The 21,200-nt window shown below is 30.9% G+C and overlaps 1 protein-coding gene across 6 annotated transcripts in view; it reads left to right on the forward strand.

Annotated features, from left to right (window-relative positions):
* LOC107165960 (eye-specific diacylglycerol kinase-like) overlaps window positions 1–21,200 on the forward strand; it is a 177,572-nt gene that overhangs the window by 22,866 nt on the left and 133,506 nt on the right. For all 6 annotated transcript variants that reach the window (XR_016190688.1, XR_016190687.1, XM_089221878.1 and 3 more), the window contains exons 2-3: window positions 14,632–15,121; window positions 18,486–19,106. Coding sequence is in view for 4 of the 6 variants with exons in the window: in XM_089221878.1 (XP_089078004.1) it covers window positions 14,658–15,121; window positions 18,486–19,106 (1,085 nt within the window). In the remaining 2 variants the exon portion in view is untranslated. The remainder of the gene's footprint in view (window positions 1–14,631; window positions 15,122–18,485; window positions 19,107–21,200) is intronic.

Genomic DNA, 21,200 nt, shown 5'->3' on the forward strand with positions numbered 1-21,200 from the left:
TTCCTAGGTATTTTAAATAAACAATAATATGTAGAGTGTTCAGTGTGTGATTAATATTTTATTTAAAACTGTATTTCATGTAAACAAGTTATGTTTGACTAATTTAATGAAAAAAATTAACACTGCATATTTTCTGGTTTTAATCAAGCGCTTTAATTTATATTGGTCTAGTTTTTTTACTTAACATTTAAAAAGTACTTTATTCGAGTTTTTAAACAGTGTTTCCAATCTTTTAAAGGTTTTTAAATGATTTTAAATTGTCCATAAATCAATCATAATATGAAAATTGATGTTAACACATTATGACTATAAGAAAGTTTAAGTTTTTGAGCGTATCCGTAAATTAGTTTTATGAAGCTAAAAAAAATGTTGAGTTATCTTGTCATTTGACTTATTACATTACATAGAAAAGAATAAACTTAGTACCAACCAAACGTCATTTTATGATGTACTAATACACGAAATACCTTCGTAATTTGAAACCTGAAATAAATAGTCACTAATCAAAATCAAATTAACTAGGAATATCGTAACCTACTTATTGAAAACGGCATCTCCAATTTGGATTTTTTCTTCTAGCTGATTTACTAGAACGGTGTTGGTTTTTTGCGTACATAAGTGACATGTACAGCTGTCTTTTGCTTGACAGGAAGTCAAAGTTCCGGATTTCTTGTTTAAATGTCTTATTTGGTATTGGTATCCCTAGCCGTTTGAGTGGTTGCGTTCGAACGATAATATACCAAGAATGTCGAGGGTGTACGTAAACTACAAACACTTGATTTAAATATTTATTTATTCATGTATTTTTCATTGTTATTATCTTGTGAAACACGGAATAACAATAATATAATAATATGATGAATCAAAGCCCGTGGAAATGGTAGCAACATTTTACGTATTAAAAGGTCCTACGCATTACCAGCTATCTTTGTATTGGCTACTGTATAGCCTGAAGCGTGCATACATCGAAGTTTAAAGTTCGACAATATCGGAAATAAATGCGTTCAACAGCTGTCACGTCAGTTAGCACATCTTCTTTATATTTATCTGCTAAGTGTCTGAAATCTTACAAAAACAAGAACACTTGTGTTACTGCATTTACGATTCGCGGGATATTCTACAAAGTGTATGGCGTTTATTCTTTAATATTATATCTAGTCTGTTTAATATTGTATATTATATGGAGAGGTACTTACACGTTGAATATATATTTTTTGGTCATAGTCGTAATAGTGACGAATTTCATGTTTGGGCTGTACCCGTGGGGTATGCATTTCATATTATTATACGCATTTATATACGTTTCAAGAGGATTCTGTTGAGATCCCAAGCCAAGTTGTTAATATGATATCGCAAATGTATTGTTGTATTTAACGCCGAAAACTCCTCAACTCGTATTATATTACGTTGTATTATATCCGAACCCGATACCTTTACTTGTAATCGTCAGATCACCGTAATATTATAATTATAAATAAACTGTGATCACATATTATCATATCTACGTGACAATCATTATTTATTCGAGTGTTCGGCTGGATGATCTTCGGGGCCCGCGAGAAAAATATAGAAGAATATTATTAAAAACTTTGGACTCGAATGTATATTATCATTACATTATACGATTGCTGCTAAGAATAACGAGTTCAGTGCTGGTCTCCCAAAATTTTATGAACTTGTGGATTTTCGGAAGAAAAATATAATCATAGTTGAGACATCCGATTTTCAGCTTCCGGGCCTCATCTATTATACACCAGGCATAGTTGCCACGCTGTATGTTGCTGATTTGACGATACGATAATAATAATATGTCTAGCTATTACATAACATGTAGCACAATTTCAGAGTTCTATATTTAACGCGACGTGTTTAATATCACGTCAAAACGCATTATTCTCGATTTATACGTTGACGGATAGTATTCATAAACGATATTATGGCTATTCGATGGGGCTTTACGTCATATGAATCGTATATTATACGAAATTCCATATCATTAGCGGGCCGTATCCAATTCATTATTGTATTCGGTAATTAGTATACGCATATAATAATCATAAATGCGTAATAGCTTTTGACATTATCGACCAAAATAATACGAATGATAACGAAACCAATGGAAATTGTCAGCATTAGAATAATATATGAATATTTTTAGGTTGAGATCACGTATACTACGTAGGACCTTTGGCAGTAATAAGATAATTAAAAGCAATATTTTTTAATTCTACTAGGATTAGAAATTATGGTGAATTAATTTAAGAATAGCAAAATGTGTAATTATATTAAAATATCACTTTATAAAATATGCATTCAGTTAAACTCTATAATGGCAGAACAAAAAATATGGAAATTCGATAGATCATTTTTTTTCAAATAGTTTTTATAAATAACGATAAGCATACAACCAAATAGGTAGCTTTACTTTTTAATTTCATATATCTTAATGGTTTAATTTTAAAAAACGAATGTCCTCTTCAATTTTGTTTCTTAAAAAATAATATCATTCTTTCATTTTAAACCAGATTATTAAAACTGTAATTTACATAATATATTATTATACATATCATTGTGAATGTAATTACTAATTTCTCATATGAATTAGTTAAAATAATATATTTAATTAATAATTTAGATTTAAATTAAGTGCTAAATTTACTGTCATAAAATCATTATACATAGAACACATTTAAATATTGACCACGGGAATAAAAAGCATTGTTGCTGCTAACTGGTTAATATTTTCTATTCTTTTTATTTATAATACACTTTTGTTTGTTTTTAATATTCTAAGATTGAAAATTGTTATTTATAAATTCTGAATTGTTTGCCAAATACGATTTTTATCGGTATAATCATAATTATAGTTAAATAGTAAATATTCACGTATAGCGAATAAGCTGCAATTCTCGTAAAAAAAGAACCCCCCAAAAATAAAATAAATCATTATAAAATCGCATTGCTATTTGAGTCATTGATCATAAAAGTAATACTTTTTTATAGTCTATAAAATTAAAAATTAAAATAATTGGAAAACATTTTATTTGACAAATGTTTTCAATATCAACTGACTATTTAACACCACGGGTGAATTTATAGACCGTAAAACAAAGTCAAAATTATGACCTAAGAAGTTGCAATATGCTTTAATTCCACCCTGAAAAAGTTTCTCCCAAATGAAGAGCAATAAATCTAAGTTAATGCTAACACGTGATTCGATAAAAAGTTTCAATCAGATAATGCAGTCCATTGTTTATGGGCGAGTCTTTTTTTTCAAAATGGTCTATCTTTAACTTAAGAGTTTCTATTTATATATTTTAAATAAAACATTAATAATACAGTGCACAATTTACAGATGAGAGAATTCTATCGTTTTTCTAATCTGAACGTAAAAATAATTTTTTATTATGATACTTATAAAATGTTTTAATTGAAACGTACGAGTTTAGTAATTATGCTTACAATATGTGACTGCCTCAATATTATAAAAAACAGATTTTCTACAATTGTATATAGGTAATATCTCGAATTTTATCACATATAAATTATATTATTAAATGATTAATTAAAAAAAATATATTGTTTTCATTATTATTATCTCGTGTTCGTATTTTTCGTTAATGTCAGGCAAAAAATATTTATAAACTGAGTATGTGAGCACATAATTCACAATTTAAAAAAAATATATTATGCACATGTTTTCATGATATTTTTTTCAATTTAAAACTATCCCGCGTTTATTTATTTTTGTTATTTTTTTTTATAGAAATGACAGCGTTTAGTGAAGATAGACAATTTTGAATAATTTATCATAATTAACATGGTTTTTGTTGATCATTGCAATACTTACGATACGATTTTCCATACACAAGCGCGTCGGCCAATATTGTACTTCTATTGTATATTTTGCTAAAAAATGTCTATTTTCTCCGAAATTTCAATTGTGTACCTAACGAAAAACGTCATCGGCTAGGTCACAGTGATCAACAATTATTATTTTGTGCAACTACCTATTCTATATATGAGCTTATTGGTGGGTGGAAACTTCAGAATCGTCAAACATACTCCGTACTTATGTGGCAGAGTAGCGTGTGTAAACCTCTTCAGATATAATTGCACAATATCCTAAAATAATAATGATTCGCGTTATTAAAATCAATATCATTCTGTACAAAACGACAAATATTTTCTTTGCAGAGTGAGAGTATTTTTCCACGAACACAGCTGCTATCGATCTCTTTACATTATTACCTATATAGTATAAACGATATAATATAATAAGGAGACTCGTGAAGCCGGAACTCAAAATTACTACGTCAGCGAGTGACATGTCCAAACATAAGGCTTGGGTAAAAAAAATAACCACCCCGTGACATGGAAAGGGCGTTTTCCGATACGGTTTATGATAAATGACGGCAATGTCACACGAGAGTGAAAACAATATATATTATATATAATATGTACCTATCGATTGTTTATTTTTTTTCACTTTTTTTTCCCCGCTCACTTATAATATTGTAATATTATATACAAGTGCCTAGTCTGCAGCAGGGACGCGCTCTCTACATACGATAATACTATATAGGTACCTATTTGCTTTACGGTGTCGACGGCAGTGTACTTGCTTTCATTATGCAGCAATAATATTATGTCAATAATTGTTTGGATAACGTTAGCGTTGTGTTTGTTAATAATTGAACATAATTATTATTAACGTTTCAGAACATATTATTATTCCATGGTAATAATGATTATTGCCCGTAATAATGTCTAAAACAATGGTATTCGTCTACAATAATATTTATAAAGGTAAAATATGAAAATAACATCAAATTGTAATTTGTTTTCAATTAATGAAATAGGCATTATAAATAATTATTATATTAAACGCGTTGGTCCTTTTTAGTTTTTTTTGTAAATGATTTCCGCATCATTAGGTACTTAACTATAATCTCATACAAAGAGGGAACAACGTTGCAGCTGACTTGATCTGATTATAATAAGGTTTTGATTAGACGAAGGATTAATTATTGCAGGTTGTACCTCTGTCTTTTACGAGCACATAAATGTTTGTACCTATAATACCTACCTACCTACCATTTATATTATATTATAATGTGTTTTCACATAAATTCTTAATTCCATGACTAGCTTAAGTTTATTTTATCCTACCACAAACTAATTTTGTTAAATTGAATCTAAAATATTTTGCAAAAACGTTACATAGTTAATAATTTCGATTCTGTTTCAGAGTGAACAGTATTTTACAAGTCCGTTTGACTATTGTATATTAATAGTATATTATTTGTAACACTAAACACGCCTTTTGATTTAATTGTTTTAATACACGAATTTTGTTCTGAACTTCTTAACAATTTGAAATTTGTAAGATTTCAATTGAACAGTTAATGTTTTGATGAAATACTTGTTCGTAATTACAAATTATTGAAAAATTATGGGATTTTACTAATTTTTATCGTCTTCAACAATTTTTATGGCGAAATTTCGATCGATATTTTATTGTTTTTGCAAAGGTTCTTAGTAGATAATAATTATATAAATACCACATATTTTCATGGTTTTTTTTCAATATCAAATACAACGTATAAAAAAAATAATTATAACAAAGTATGGTGGTGGATAAAAAAAATACATCCTATGCATAATATTACATTATACACGTACGTATTCTATATAATGACATTGTTAGTATATTGTATTAATACGATTTGTGGACAACGCGAAGTGGATGACCCTTGAAAATGGAGAAATCGGTGTACAAAAAGTTTTTATTCATTCTAAACAAACGTAAAATACGCAGTATATAATAATTTTATGTTTTCTTGTATATTTGTTATGTACGCATGTGACCTGAACCTTTACCTATCGACCTTTCCGAACGAATACAGATTTACTGGTCACTTTAAGATAGTTTACACGTCAAATTGTGATATTGACGTAAAAAAAAAACATGATCGTCTTGTTTGTATGTACAATATGACATATGAGATTTGTATTCAAGTCACGTCTGCGGGTATTGCTACGAAAATACAAAAAAGGCAACGAAAATGTCTTAACTTTTTTTTTTACCATTTTACGTTTATTATTGATGATGTACCTACACACCTACCACATATGTACAGTTTAAGGTGTATTTCGTTCAACAATACAATAGTGCATTTATTGATAGATACATAAATCTATGCGGAATAAATTAATTATACAGTGTATAATATTACAAACGCTTGTTTGTTATCTTTTCATTTTTATTTTTACATCAATTAACACAATATAATGTATATGCTCATAAATATTAATCAACTTCATTTTTCAATCGGTCGTATAATAAAACTATGAATTATATAGGTGTAGGTAAATACTTATTATTATTTGTTTACTTTGTGTTCACAAATGCATTAGGTATGTAGGTATATATAATTATTTCGTTTATGTTGCATACAAGATTATCTGTAAAGAAAATATGATCAATACAATGTTTGTAATTATTTTGGACAAGTGGATTAACATAGTATAAGCACAAAAGTTGATATTGTTCACACATACATTTATTTGCCAAATATAAGCTTATTCGTGTTATCTCGTTATTGCTTTAGTTCAAAATGTGAACATATAAATGCCATTTCCATCGATTTACGACTGTATATTTTGATTGAAAGTTTAAGCATCAGGCACTAATGACATTTTCTCTGAAGCAATTACATACCTAGGTACTTTGTTTTTAATATTTCGCCCCGGCGATCAAACGATGCTGACAAAAATAAAATAAAACTAAACCATTCTTGTGTTTTATTATTTTTATGAAACACTGACAAACTTGTAATTATAACTATACAATATATCTTATGTGTCCAACCAACCCGTCGATTAAAATTTGAAATCATCTTGAAATCAACCATGACTCTCATTTACCACGAAATCGTAATACTATAGTATAATAATGTTGTCAAACGTATGAATTTACGCACTAACCTCTGCGATGTCGTTCTAAAAGCAAAATAATATAGTAAAGTACTAAATTCCACCGGTTTAAGTCCAACCGTTTGTAAGACGTAATAATAAAACAATGATGGTAGTATGCTTGCATAAGTACCTACATTGAATTGATTACACGATTTTAATTAAGTTTACCGTATCGTGATATACATATATACATATACAAGATGACGCACCAAGTAAGCTAACCGCTATTTTGTCTTTTGATAATGAATTTATTCAAATTTAGATTTTTTGAATTATCAAATAAACTACGAGACCAAATTATTTTAAAATTCTTGATTTTTTTATACACCTCGAAGAGTTTATTATTTTGTGATACTGTTTGACAAAATATGGAAGTTTGGATCCCTAAATGGCATTCCTTAAGTAGAACAAAAATCTTACTAATTTAAAAATATGGCCTCTTAAATACTTGTTTTAGACACACCGTATGGCATGGTTGTGTTTACGCACTGGTTTATTATTATTAATAGCTGCAGTATATTATAATTTTTTTTTTTAATCTAATTGTAGCTCATTATTGATTATAACAAAATACACGTGATCGAGCGAACAATTTTCCAAAACAAGCGGTCAGCGTCAATAATAATATTTCATGTCCGTTAAAATATAAAACTATACGATAGATAATTACGGTCTGGGATGTTGGCCAAATTATTATAATCGGTCTGACGTATTATTATGTGTATTATTATTATGCTACACGCGTTGACGATAAAAATGAAAAATACAAAAACAATAAGTTGGTCAATCAACCGGAATATGACCTAAAAAATAACAATAATATTATGTATAGTGCGTATGATACATAACGTATACATATATATATGTGCGTCATGTACGTACGCTTTATGCCTTGCGAAATAGGTCTTATTATTTACAGCTGGCCATAATATGGTACCTGTACGTTTATCCTGCCCACTCACGGTATTCTTATGAAATGTAGTTTTTGTAGCACGTGGCCCAGATCCTCGTTAACGATACAATCTTGTCCGCTTGTGTCGTACTGAAAATGGAGAGATAATTCGATTTCCTGATCACACATGCGTGACCAGTGACCACTTGTCGTCGACGACAAAATAAAACACAATATAGAAAAAAGTCAAACAATATCAGGAAAGAGCTATTTTATCTTTCAGTACATTTCACCTCCATACTCACCTGGTTTTCAGTGACTCCAGTCTGGTCACTATTTTGATATTTTTAAACGACTTTAATAATGATTATGTATTCGTTATTGATATTATAAACAAATGATATACTGGATTCATTTGTTTTGTTGGTTGGCGAGGAGGGCGTGTATTTTGTTTTTTATCAAATAGCTCTTTACACAATTACTGCATGAATGTGTGATCTGTGCTCATGCGCACAATATCATTTTTTTCAAATGATACTATGACAAAATGCCGATCGCGAAAGAAATACATTAGGTATTTTATTTTAAGTGTCACAATCGTAAATCACGGCGTAATTTTACTAATAATCGTAATTTCACTTAATATATTATGTACTGCAGATATTCAATAAATATATAATAATAATTCCACATTTCCACATTTCCAATCAAGAAAAGCTTATAACAACTGAAACGGTAAATACTCTATATTTTGTTATTTTTATTCTTGTTTTGAAAAAAAAAACCTAAATAGGTAAATCATTTAAATATAACACCACCATAGAGTGTGAATCCAAAGGAACTCCTCTCTCCCTCATCTCAATTATGCCACTGAAACGATATTGTCTACTTAACCAAACTCCAATATCTTGATTATAGTATCGTATAGTAGGGACGTATATAAAATAAAACTTATACTGACCTATTGCGAAACTGCAGAATTCGTGAACATTTTTTCTTCACATTTGAGTTTTGATACAGAGATAAATTATTCTTCGGTTCCAAAATATTCAAAAACATTTGAGACACACGAAGGAAAATAATGTCCTGTTTACTGATTATTGTAATCTATAATAATTGTGGATAGGCAGTATATATTAATATTTGCAGCATAAGGAACTCTTCACTGCACATGTTTGTTCAGAAATGGCCACTGTTGTCTGTTGGCCACCGATTCTTGTCAGGTTTCGCGCTTTATTATCGATGATATCAGGTTTGGGTTTTTAAGAAATCATCATAATTTCGATGTGTTTCGAAGATATATCACAACATTCCCTGTTCATTGTGAAAAGTTTATCGAAAAGCTTTTCAAAACTGGTGCGTATAATTATAAAAATACTTTATTGTTAAAAATTTTACATTTTTTTTTCGATACCGAGTATTTAATATTTTAAAATAATATTGTTTATCAACCCTTCTACATTTTATAGATTCACAATGATTAAAAAAAACCTATTATTTGAATTAAATACTTAACGTCGAATATATTATTCTACACGCCATGTGGAATATCAAAGTTACATAAGTACATTGTTGTTGTTGAATAAACAATAAACGTTTTTCTCTATTCAGAAAGGCAGTAGGTTATTCGAGAAATATTTTTGCTATTTTTATTGTTCGTTTTAAAACCTATAGGTACCTACTAAAATATAGTATAGTCCTTATATACGGATACTTAAAAAATATTCCATTATTATTTATTATTTTAATATATCTTCAAGTACTTTTAAATAGATCACCAATTTTCCTTAGCTACTGGAGTACCTACGTTGAAAGCACAACATGTGCGTTATTCTACAATTTTTTTCGCTCTATATTATAACGCTAGTAAATGGTAAGTTGTCCGGTGATTATTAAAAATACATTTTTATCAAATATGTTTTCTCTTGGACGATATAGTTAGTTATTTACAAATATAAATATTCTACTTCCTGACAAAAGTGTTTTCACAGTGTCAACAGGTTAGTAGTATTCAGCTGTAAGCCAATTATAAATCCTTGTACATTGTATAAAATAATGTAGTCCTTCGTGTAAATCGTATTTGTACAATATGAAAACTAGAGTAAATATTAACTAAATTTTTCGTCTTCAGGGATGTCATCGCAAACCATTGTCTCAATTTAGTAGGTAGTGCGTATTACTTTTATACACAACAAACATTTTATTTATATATACGCTATATATATATACATATTATATAATTCATAAATAATAATAGTATCTCGAAAAATTATGAATATTTTAATTTTTGAATTCTCGCTTGAGAAAATGTACATTTTTCTATATAATTTTCCTTGGATTACAAAATCATTAGCATAAATACTAAGTGTTTTGCGTTTTAAATTAAAAAAATATAAATGTAGTTTTTAATTCATATTAAATATTGAAAAATATTTAATAAATTATTTATATTTTGTGTTTTGTGGTACCGTATTTCTAATCTCGACTAACCAGTTATAACACCTTATTAATTGGATCTCAACATAAATTCACAGTATAGATTGTTAAAAATATTTAAATAATATTATATATATATATTATACATAATTCCATAAATTTACTTACTATATAGATTTATAAATTATGTTTTATAAGAATTATACGTATATTGATCTTCACATATAATTAAAACAATACAACACTATAATGTATTTATTGTATTTGTGAACATTATATTAGGATATTATGATATTAAATTAAAAAGCAAAATTATGAAAATTATATAAAACTGTCAATAAATCATATTTTCTGAAAATGCAGAATAGATGGATAGAGGGTACCTATAAAATGTTTGAATAATATTACTAATATTAGGGTTGAGAAATCACAGGAAATAAGGGACTACTTTACTTACTATTTTACTGTAAGAATTATTGGATTTGAATCAACGACCGTTAAAGACGTATATACTATAATGTTTTTTTTTTTTTGTAAATCTCATCAGTAATACTATTCTTCTTGTGAATGTCATTTTATAGGTTAAGGGTATTATTTTACATACGCTGTATACCTTGCAATATGTTTAACTTATAATCGATTAATACTGTCGTTATTTTATGAATAATAATAAATTTAAAACGTCCTGATTCCTAAAATCATTTAAACGTAAGTATATAACGAATTTCTGGTTCATAGGTATCGAAAAAAATAGGCAGGTACGTAGTCTTTACCTGAATAAATGAAATCAATAAACCATCGTTAAAATCAAAGTTGTTATATGAATAAAATACATTTTTCACACATTATTATTCAATAGTTATTGTGCATTGTGCGGTGAATTGTGCTGTTCGTTTTTAAATCGTATTTATTCGTTTTGTAACTAAATAGAATAGAGGTCTTTTTAAAACAAACAAAATATCTTTCCAGTAACATCTGACGTAATATTATTTTTGTATCAACATTCCAAACATCATTCGAATAAAATGTAATATGCATAAACTGCAATATGCCATTGATCTGATCATATACCTATATTACGACACATTTAAACATTATCGTATTCCTAACTAAATCTATATAATAAAACATGTACCTACGTTGGTTAGTAATATTTTCTGTATCAAATATTATTGCAATAAAATGTATATAATATCATATTTACAAGCGTATTTACATCATAAATTATACACATCATTCATACAATTTAATATTCAGTGCCTACTTTCACGTTTTTATGAATGCAACGTCGCTCTTACAATGAGCAATGAGTTGGTTGACTATAACACTATACCCTGGATCTGATTGAGCAGGAATTTTCCGGTGTAGTTTTTCCCATTAAATATCATTAAATTTCATTGCTGTGATGGTAATATCTAATAAAAATATTATATATTTAATCAGTTGTTAATTGTTTTCTTTTATCATGTTTTAATCCCGTGGCGTGTACCAATGGTAATATCGATTTTATTTATTACTTGGATCTTGTGTTAATTTTTCTAATTGCGTTATTTATAAACTATATTAATATAACGTTAAACTAATGATTTAATATTAGAATAATATAATCGTATAACAATCTTATAGAATTGTCTAACTAAACGTTAACGAAGACAAACTGATTGACAAGATGTTTACGAGTAATACATATAGATGTATAAACTGTTTAATAAAGTAGTGATTGTGTAAAATTGAAAATAAAAATAAATACATTTTACCGCAATAAGACGTGTTGCATTCAATAAACGTAATAAGTAGTCTGCCGTAAAATAAATAAAACCGTCAAATGAAAAACGATATCTGTATTATGAGAATTTCATTTGAGCGTGTACAAAATTAATTTCCTGATGTCGGACATTAAACATCTCAAGCAAATAAACGCTGTTTGGACAATATTCGGTCCGGTGTCAGGTCCACGGACAGATCTGTAGTTACAACTCACTCGAGTCGCGAAAACATCAGTTTACGCGTTTAGAACGGTTGAAATGATAATAATAATAATAAAAAAAGAGAGATAACGTTTTTCATTTGGGTGAAAAGTATTTCGTATAGGTTATGTACATGTGTATTATATACTATTCGAGACATTATGTTATGTAAGTAGACTGTTGAGTCAAATAATGAATGGACGGCTGGATTACGAAAGCTTTAAAGACACGAATGTTCAGAACCTATATTATGTTTTGACGACTATGTTTTAAACCACGGCAACCTTACTAAATCTGTAAAATCGTGGCGGAAGGAGTGAGATAAAGTCGTGTGCGCCCTGGAGAATAAACATAATATTATTGGGTAGGTAAACATAGTGAGTTCAGCGTTCGGACAAGGGTGAATATTCATAATAACAGTTTCCCTCAGCTTTAATAAATTGAAAAAAGTGATTTTTTTATAGACTCGGGTTTCAGCACGCCAGTCGACTCCAGTCGTTAAAATCCTATAAATAATATTTCCTCCCGTCCGTTCCGCGCTACCGATTCATTATTTCAAACGCATATTATATTATAATATTATACAAGTACCTATCTGGTAAACCAGGTGCAAGGTTGTAATAAAAATGACGGAACACCGTGGTGTTCTAGACGATTAATTAAAGCTCCACATTAACATGAACATCGCTTTTGGCTATATATATATCCGTCGCGGCGCTATATTGATACGTCTGGGTGTATAAACACACATTTATCTCGCATCGGTAATTATATCCCTAAACTTACTCGAATCGCGGTCAATTAATCACGACTATTTAGACAAATTCACTCGATGTTCTTATTATTTGCATAATATAGATGAAATTTAAATTTGAAATTTTGATAATGTACTATATAACACTGTGACGTCATTAATTAGTACAACGGTTTGAGATAATATATGGACGAAACTTAATTATAGTATCCATGAAAAATATTTAAAAATGATTCTATAGACTTTTTAATATTATTTGTGCAATGTTTTTAAGTTATTATAGTGATATTTTATTGATCGATTTGTCCAATGGTTGTTTTTAAGTATTATGCATTTTTATAATAATACCAATATACAGAAAAATTTATTTGGAAATTATCTTATTGATTTTTATCTCGCGCACTTAGGTTAAATGTATTTTAATTTGTAATACATGCGCTCTGAATCAGTACCAATTAGTCGCATAATATGAAAGTACGCAAAATAAAAAAATATATTGAATTCCACACGTTTTACTTTTTAGAATTGTTGGAAATATAATTATTATTTTATAACTAAAGTGAATAATGTATAATTGTAACTGGAATAGTAAATGTATATCTAATTAGGTATATTATATGATATGTAGACCTTTTCTACATTACATTTTTATTTTAATAAACAGTAAACATGGTGATACCATTTAGCATTGAGTATAAGCATTTTATTTGAATAAAACATCTACTATATGGAACACAGAAAATGTTTGTTAGTGGACATCTCACTGATGTTGGTAAACTAAATAAAAATAAATTTACCGGTCAGTGGTAAAACAAAATTTATCATCGTTGTTTTAATATACCTTAAACGAATACCTGCACATATTTTTAAGTCTCAGCACGACCACGACGTGTTACCACGGATGATGTAGTGTACAGTATAATAATATAGCGAATCTATAATAATAATAATAATAATATTGAATAACAATACTTAAGACCGGAACTAATATAGGTCCTCATCGTGGTCCTGGACGAGTTAAGTGTAGTGAGATGGAAATAAAATAAGAACGCTAAGTCACGTCAACCCTTCAATAGATCTTTTCCGATGTGTCGCGACGTCAGCTTACGGGCTACGGCTTTTACGGAAAGTGGGTCAAAAAGGGCTGGGAGCAGCTGTTAGAAAATAACATTATTATCGCGTATAGAATGTCGAATTTAACGTTCGGACAAACTTACGTGAGCGGTAACTCGGCGTATACTCCCGGGGTATCGACGAAAAAAATATGATAACATAATATATAAGAGCCTACATAAAATAATCATTATTTTGGACAACTCGTAAATTATACGGAACACGGTAACAAAGGATATGATAATGATGATGCAATGCATATCTATATATTAATTTATAAATAACCCTCTCTACCCATAGCCAAAAAAGGTGCGTTTGAAGTGATGTTCTCTGATATATTAATTATTACCATGTTGTTTTTCGTTTCGTTTTGTTTTACTCCGACCGTCTGCATTTGAGATCGCATCCGGGTCGTATCGGACGGACGGTCGGTCGGTGCAGTTTACCGAAATAATACGTCGCTATGTGTGTACACTGTGTATATATAGGCGCCACGGCAAACCTAAATTCGGTCATGGACCGTCTGCGATCGACGTTCAAGCGGTCGCGGACGCCGACTGGTGCAGAGATGAAGACGCAGACCAGCCTCGAAGTGCCCAAACAGGTGAGGTCGGTGTCGTTCGACGAGATCAAGTTGGGGTGCGCCAAGCGGGACGAGGATGCGCGCAAAGAACGGACGTCGGCCGGCGGTGGCCATGCGACGGCCGCGTCTTCGTTGCGCGTGCCCGCCGGCGGCGGCTCGGGACAGCGGTCGCGGAGCTTCGACTCGTCGGCCGCCACCGCCAGCACCAGCGCGAACACGGGTGACCGCGACGACCCGGGCGTCTACCTGGAGGTGCCGTCGTCCAAGCACCAGCTGTTCCACCGGCGCCGGTCGTCCGGCGAAAAGGTGCCGGCCGCCGCGGCTTGCGTGCACTGCGCCTATCTAGAGGAACTGTCCAAGATGAACAGGTCGTCGTCCGGCGACGAGAACCAGAGGTATGGGCAACACGACGGGCCCTATGGCGGTGACCTGTTTCGTTGTGTTTTCGTTTCTATTTCAGGCTCATCGTCTCCGTTGACATCGATATAGCACGCGCGCAAGGGGGATACCTTTATCGCGAACCGACCACACGTACACGCGTATGTCTTCGTAAAATACGATAACTTCTTCCGAGCGGGGTCCTGACTTTGACATTTTTATTCATCTTTTTTGTTGGGTTCCGAATTATTTTGGATACTTATTACAAGACTGTGTAGTTGGGTCCTGGATTTTTTTGGATTTTCACTTGTCTAGGTTCCGGGATTTGGTTTTAATAATATATAATATTATGTACACGAGCTATTTGGCAACCGGATTTTCGGATAGATCTGCAGTACGCGTTCTAAATTTATAAATTTATTATAAACTCGGATATGATCTTCCGAGCACAACCATAAAAAATGTATGACCACTGAATTTACCTCAGGTTAGGCAATGTACAAGGAGGTAATGTAATTAATGTACGATTCTAATTATACACCAACAATTTATTTTTAGGATTTTTATTTTGAACACTTTATATAATACCTTTTATTATTACAAATTTTATAGTTTAACGTTAATTTTCACTGATAATTAGATTATACATTTGTTTTTGGATTAGTCTAAAATACTTGTCTACACGAGTTCAACCTTCTGTTTCTGAAAGTATCAATGATTTAAAAAAAAAATGTTTTTTTGGTACATCATTCTACATATTTTAGGTATTTAATAAGAAAATCAAATCAAAATTGTGATCGGTTAGAATTCTATTAAATATTGATAAATGTCCGGATGTGGTGGATATACTCTCGTTACATTTGGCAACACTCATTTTTATTAATTAAAATGTTATGTTTATCAATAAGTAATATTCGAAATACGAAATAGTGATGTGTCAAACCGTTAAGATCATTTAAATGCAAGTCATTGTTCGTATATGACATTTAAACTAGTGTAATTTCGAATAAATGCATCGGAATGACATATGTGTCAGATTAACAAGGTTAATATCTTATATTTACCTACTACGAACAAAAGTACGAAACTGTTTAGTACTTATTTATCAATAAACTCTTGGACCCAATTAGTGAAGTACTTAAAACAATCCAGAACCGAACCGAACTAATCAATTACTTTTATCGTCCCTAGTGTTATCTGGGATAACCAATTCAGCTACAGTGTGTTGGCCACAGTTTAATAGGAATTAATTATTTATAAAACATATTGCTATCAAAGCCTAAAAATGAATCATCGTATTTTCAATGACGTTGATTGGCGGTCACAACAAACATCCGGTTTGTTCGTTTGGTAGTGGATAGATGGTATAGGTCTCAAGATAACAATCTGTCGTTATTGAAAATGAGGTCATGGAATGTGAGTGATACTGGGTATAGCTCAAGTCGATTGGGTTGGCTTCTTTACGGATGGTTAGCTGATGAATGGGAGAGAGAGGGACAGTGACATATGTGTAAGGTACAGATCTTAGACCTTTCAAACTTACAGGGTTCATATCTATAGACACTAACTGTGATGATTTTTCTTTTATTTCATATGTGTAAAGAGGGATTATTCCTGATTTTTTTGATTGTAGATAAATCGATTTTACCAAAAATATTGTAAAATATTGTAAAATTAGTAAATAATATTGTATTGTACTAAATATATTTTTTGCCTACATTATAATATATCCGTACAATAATCCCAGTTACAACGTATACACATTAAGCAATTTAAATTTGATACATAAGTTTTTGTGTAAGTATAACTCCCATCATATGTATAATTTTAAGACTGAAATCCAAGAAGTCCAGACGATTTTATTTGTTTTTTAAATGCATACCAGTCGATTCCCAAGCATTACGTGATAAATTTCAAACTGAAAATGTTTACAGAATTCATCTCTCGAAAATATATTAAATTTATTTACTTGCACGTAAAATCTTGATCGGTGAAAATTAACGATCGTATAACATCTTGAAAGTTTGGTATTTTTCAATAAACTATTTAGAAAGTTTTTTCAGCTATATAATAGTAGAAAAATTGAAATTTAATATTTTTACATTAAAGACAGGCAGTGGATAATGCGTTGTCCATGACTTTTATTTTACCGAAATGACAAAACGCATAGAATATAATATGATCATTATTTATTATTAATATTATTATTTTATACGCTAACTGAATACCGAATCACGATGACAAAATACCTTATGTATAGGTATAGGCACAATACAAAGATGATAATAATAAAATAATATGTATAATATCATTAGAGTTTGTTTTTCGTTCTTTGTGCTGACACCGTCGTCGTTGTTATTGTCGAACACGATGTGTCGTTTATATAAAAATTCCGTACGATATTATCAGCGTAGAAAATTAACTTAGTGCCGGCATTTGCTGTATATTTTTTATTCTCATTTGACAATAATAAATAAAATTTAAATCAGTAATATAATATCATATTATTCAGTAGGTACACAATAATAATAATATTAATAATATTAAAAACCCAAAAATATTTGATTGAGCGTGGACTTTCAGATAATATATGTAGAGGTATAATAATATCGATTCTCCACTTCCACTACACCCCATCGTGAGATAATACGACCATTGTTGTCAAAGTTTTCTATAAGTGTACGCCGACCATAATAAAATTATAAGACTGTTTTTTTGTTCATTTTCGAGAAAAAATTCGCGACGTCTCTTTTTTTTCTTTCATAATAGGTAACCAAAACTAATTTTTTATTTTTTATTCACAACGGAATTCTTTTTGTGATGTAAAACATAAATATTGTGTCAAAATTTCATTATGGCACAGAGTCGTAGATAATATATTGACGTAGACATGAATCATAAATGTGCCAAAAAAACGTCGTTTTGTGTCACGAGAAGGAATAAACATGCATACATTTTTCCACATCGGAATATCGACACAAACTAAGGTTTTGTTGAAGGAGTTCTAGAGATTAAAAAAAATGTTAAGAAACAATAATAACGATTCATAAGATTACCATAAGACTCCGTTATATATATTATTAAGGTTTTTCCCCCTAAAATCGTAATAATATAGTATTATATTATTATTTATTATAGACGGGTGAGATTTAGTCGATTTATCCGGTGTAGTTATGATTTAGCTTAATCCAGCCATATCGAGCTCAGGCGTGGGGATCTAAAATTCTTAGCCTTTTTCGCAGACTATGAGTGGATTGGGATCACGAAAAATAAGATTGGGGTGGTTATTGTATACGTGCGTGCTATTCGTTGGACGACGGACTGCGCATTAGCCAAAACTGACCTACGTGGTATATGTGTGTATGTTATTTGGACGCGCAGTCAGAGGTCGTTCACGTCGACGTCAGCTAGCGAGGACATGGAAGACGAGGACGACCGTGGTTGCCAGATCACCGTCACCGTGGAGGCCGACCTCCATGACGATCTCTTGTCGGCGTCGGTCCGTTTATCCATCGCCGATGGTTGTACCACATTGCCAACGCCGTCCGAGTCGGCGGTCAGATGCGACAAGAGCCCGCTGACTTTGGAGCTGACACCGCCGGATGAGTACTTACAGGGCAATCGGCGGCGGTCGATTACATCGCCGAAGTTGGAACGACAGGAAGCGTTTGCCGTCAGCGACGCGGCCGATCCATCGGCCGTACGCGACCTGTTCCTCACTGTCCCTGACCTGAAGCGCGATCGGGCAGCCAGCATGGACTCGTGTTTCATCAACAAGTCCACGCCTGCCGGAAAACCGGAAGAGGTGGTGCCCGTGTCACCTACCCAGCTGTTGCTCGATCCTAACTGCGGGCAGCCGGCGTGCAACAACATCCGGTCCAGGTCCGTGGACATCGTGCTACCCACCGATCAACAAGCTCGGTACAAGGCGTTATCCACCAATAATCAGACTTCATCACCGCCGTCCGCTGCACCAGCAAACAGGGTGCCGCCGGACAAGGGGTGAGTATATCATTATTATTATTGTTATAATTATAATCATAAAAAATATTATACGCTTGAATAATAATTATAGTTAATCAAATATCATCGGTTAAAACGTTGTGAGTACGACGTCTGTGTGATATGAAAATAAGTGTTGCATTGCATTGCCAAATGCATAATTGTTGCAGTTGTTGTGTCGTGCACGCGCAATCTTAATCTGTCGATCTGGTTTTCTAGCAAAACTTGACTTAATCGTAATATATTAATCTATCTATGAAAATAATTTTTTTTTACATATTTACCACATTTTTATAAATTTTAATTTGTTAAATTTATGCTCCTTCTTTGATCACACATGTTACTACTAATATTTTTGACATAAACAAAAAAATATACACCTTAGTACAAAAGTATTCATGCATAAAACAGAATAATAATTTTATTGTGTATATTGTGCAGTTTAACGATTGCTGTAATAGATGAATGAATTAATATAAAGAATATTATTACGTACTTTTTAATGTAAATTTCGAATTTTTCAACAAATCCCATCAATATTTGCATGCGTATAAATTGGATTTTACTTTTAATTTAGAATTTTATCTCTTTGCTTAACTGACTATGACCATATGATTTCTAATCGTTTTAACAAAAATTAAAGATTTAATAAATTTATATTCAAGTAGCTTCCAAAACGATTGTACGGTTGTACTTATGTTGTGTTATCCGTTTTAGAAGACCATTTGGCGGGGTAATATTTTAAATCAATCTGCACTGTCAAAAAGCACTTTATCTGTCTCGTCTAAGTACACCAATGTTAGGTAATTAATATTATTGCTTTATCGGGCCATCAGAAATCCGAAAATAACACACATGGCAGAACACACGATTGGACAGAAAAACGTATGTGCCTATTTCATTAATGTATCGATTCTCCGGGACAATACTTCAGAAAGTCAGTCGGAAGTGAATCTAAGTACAAGTGTTTGCCAGTAAAATGTTCGTACGAGTATATAAAAATGTAGGTATATAGATGCGATACCGTTCTTCGACTTAAATATATTTCTTATAATATGATTGTTCGAAATAATTCTTTTAAAACCACCTACGTTACAAAACAAGTGGACCTGTATAAATAACAATAACACAGACGTATCACAAATTGAATCTTGAATGACCGTTTTTAAGTGTTCGGCAGTGATTCAATACAGTCAAGTGCCTATATTGCCTATACATTACGCCGACTACAAATCATGTGTTTAAAAAAAAAGCCACTAAAAATAGGAATTCATTTCGTTACGCAATCTTCGAAAGCGATTTCAAGCAACGCTAGGTTTATTATAAAATAATTCATTATACTGTATATTAAACAACCAAAAATTCTCAATTGGACTGAAACTGTCGATGAAATCCTTGTACCAAATCTTGATCAAAACATGAAAATCATAAAATTCCTAAAACTAATCAATCTTATAGGCAAAATGTAATCGTAATTTATTGTTAAATCGATGTAACATAATGTGAATTCCACTACCATATTTGTAAATATTATAAAACTCTTAATCATAGGATCTGTTGTCGATTAGTAGTCTAAGATCAATAAAAAAAAGTAAAACAGGTTGTCAAAAAAAATCCTTTATTAATTTCATCGACATTTAGGATTTTAATTTTTTAGCTATACAATTTATCTAATACAATATAAATATATTTCGGCGTTCTATGAAATAAAAAATCTATCCTTTAAAATCACGATTATGGTGGGTTTGTCGCATGTATTCTATTAGGGCTACGGAAAATGTTGTCTCAAGGACTAGACTTAAGACTTGGCTCGTCTGTGAAATGTTAATATAAAATAAATAAATTTGTCATATTTTATTATATGTTTTATCTGGAAAAGAATCTTCCAATAAAACTTATTACGATTGTAAGATATTTTATGATTAAGTCGATATAAATGTTCTCAAAAATGAATTTTTTCCTATTTTTTTTTACCGAATGTTTATATTATATTTGTTCATGAATTGTACGACATTTTCAACTGTTGTTTTAGACTCGCAATATTTGGCTCAGTGATTAAATTGATCTCAGTTCAACTAATTATCTCATGAAACG

The sequence above is a fragment of the Diuraphis noxia genome, unplaced genomic scaffold, assembly GCF_037042655.1.
Source record: "Diuraphis noxia isolate RWA-SAM2 unplaced genomic scaffold, SU_Dnox_SAM2 contig0003, whole genome shotgun sequence".
In the NCBI taxonomy this organism is placed as follows: Eukaryota; Metazoa; Arthropoda; class Insecta; order Hemiptera; family Aphididae; genus Diuraphis; species Diuraphis noxia.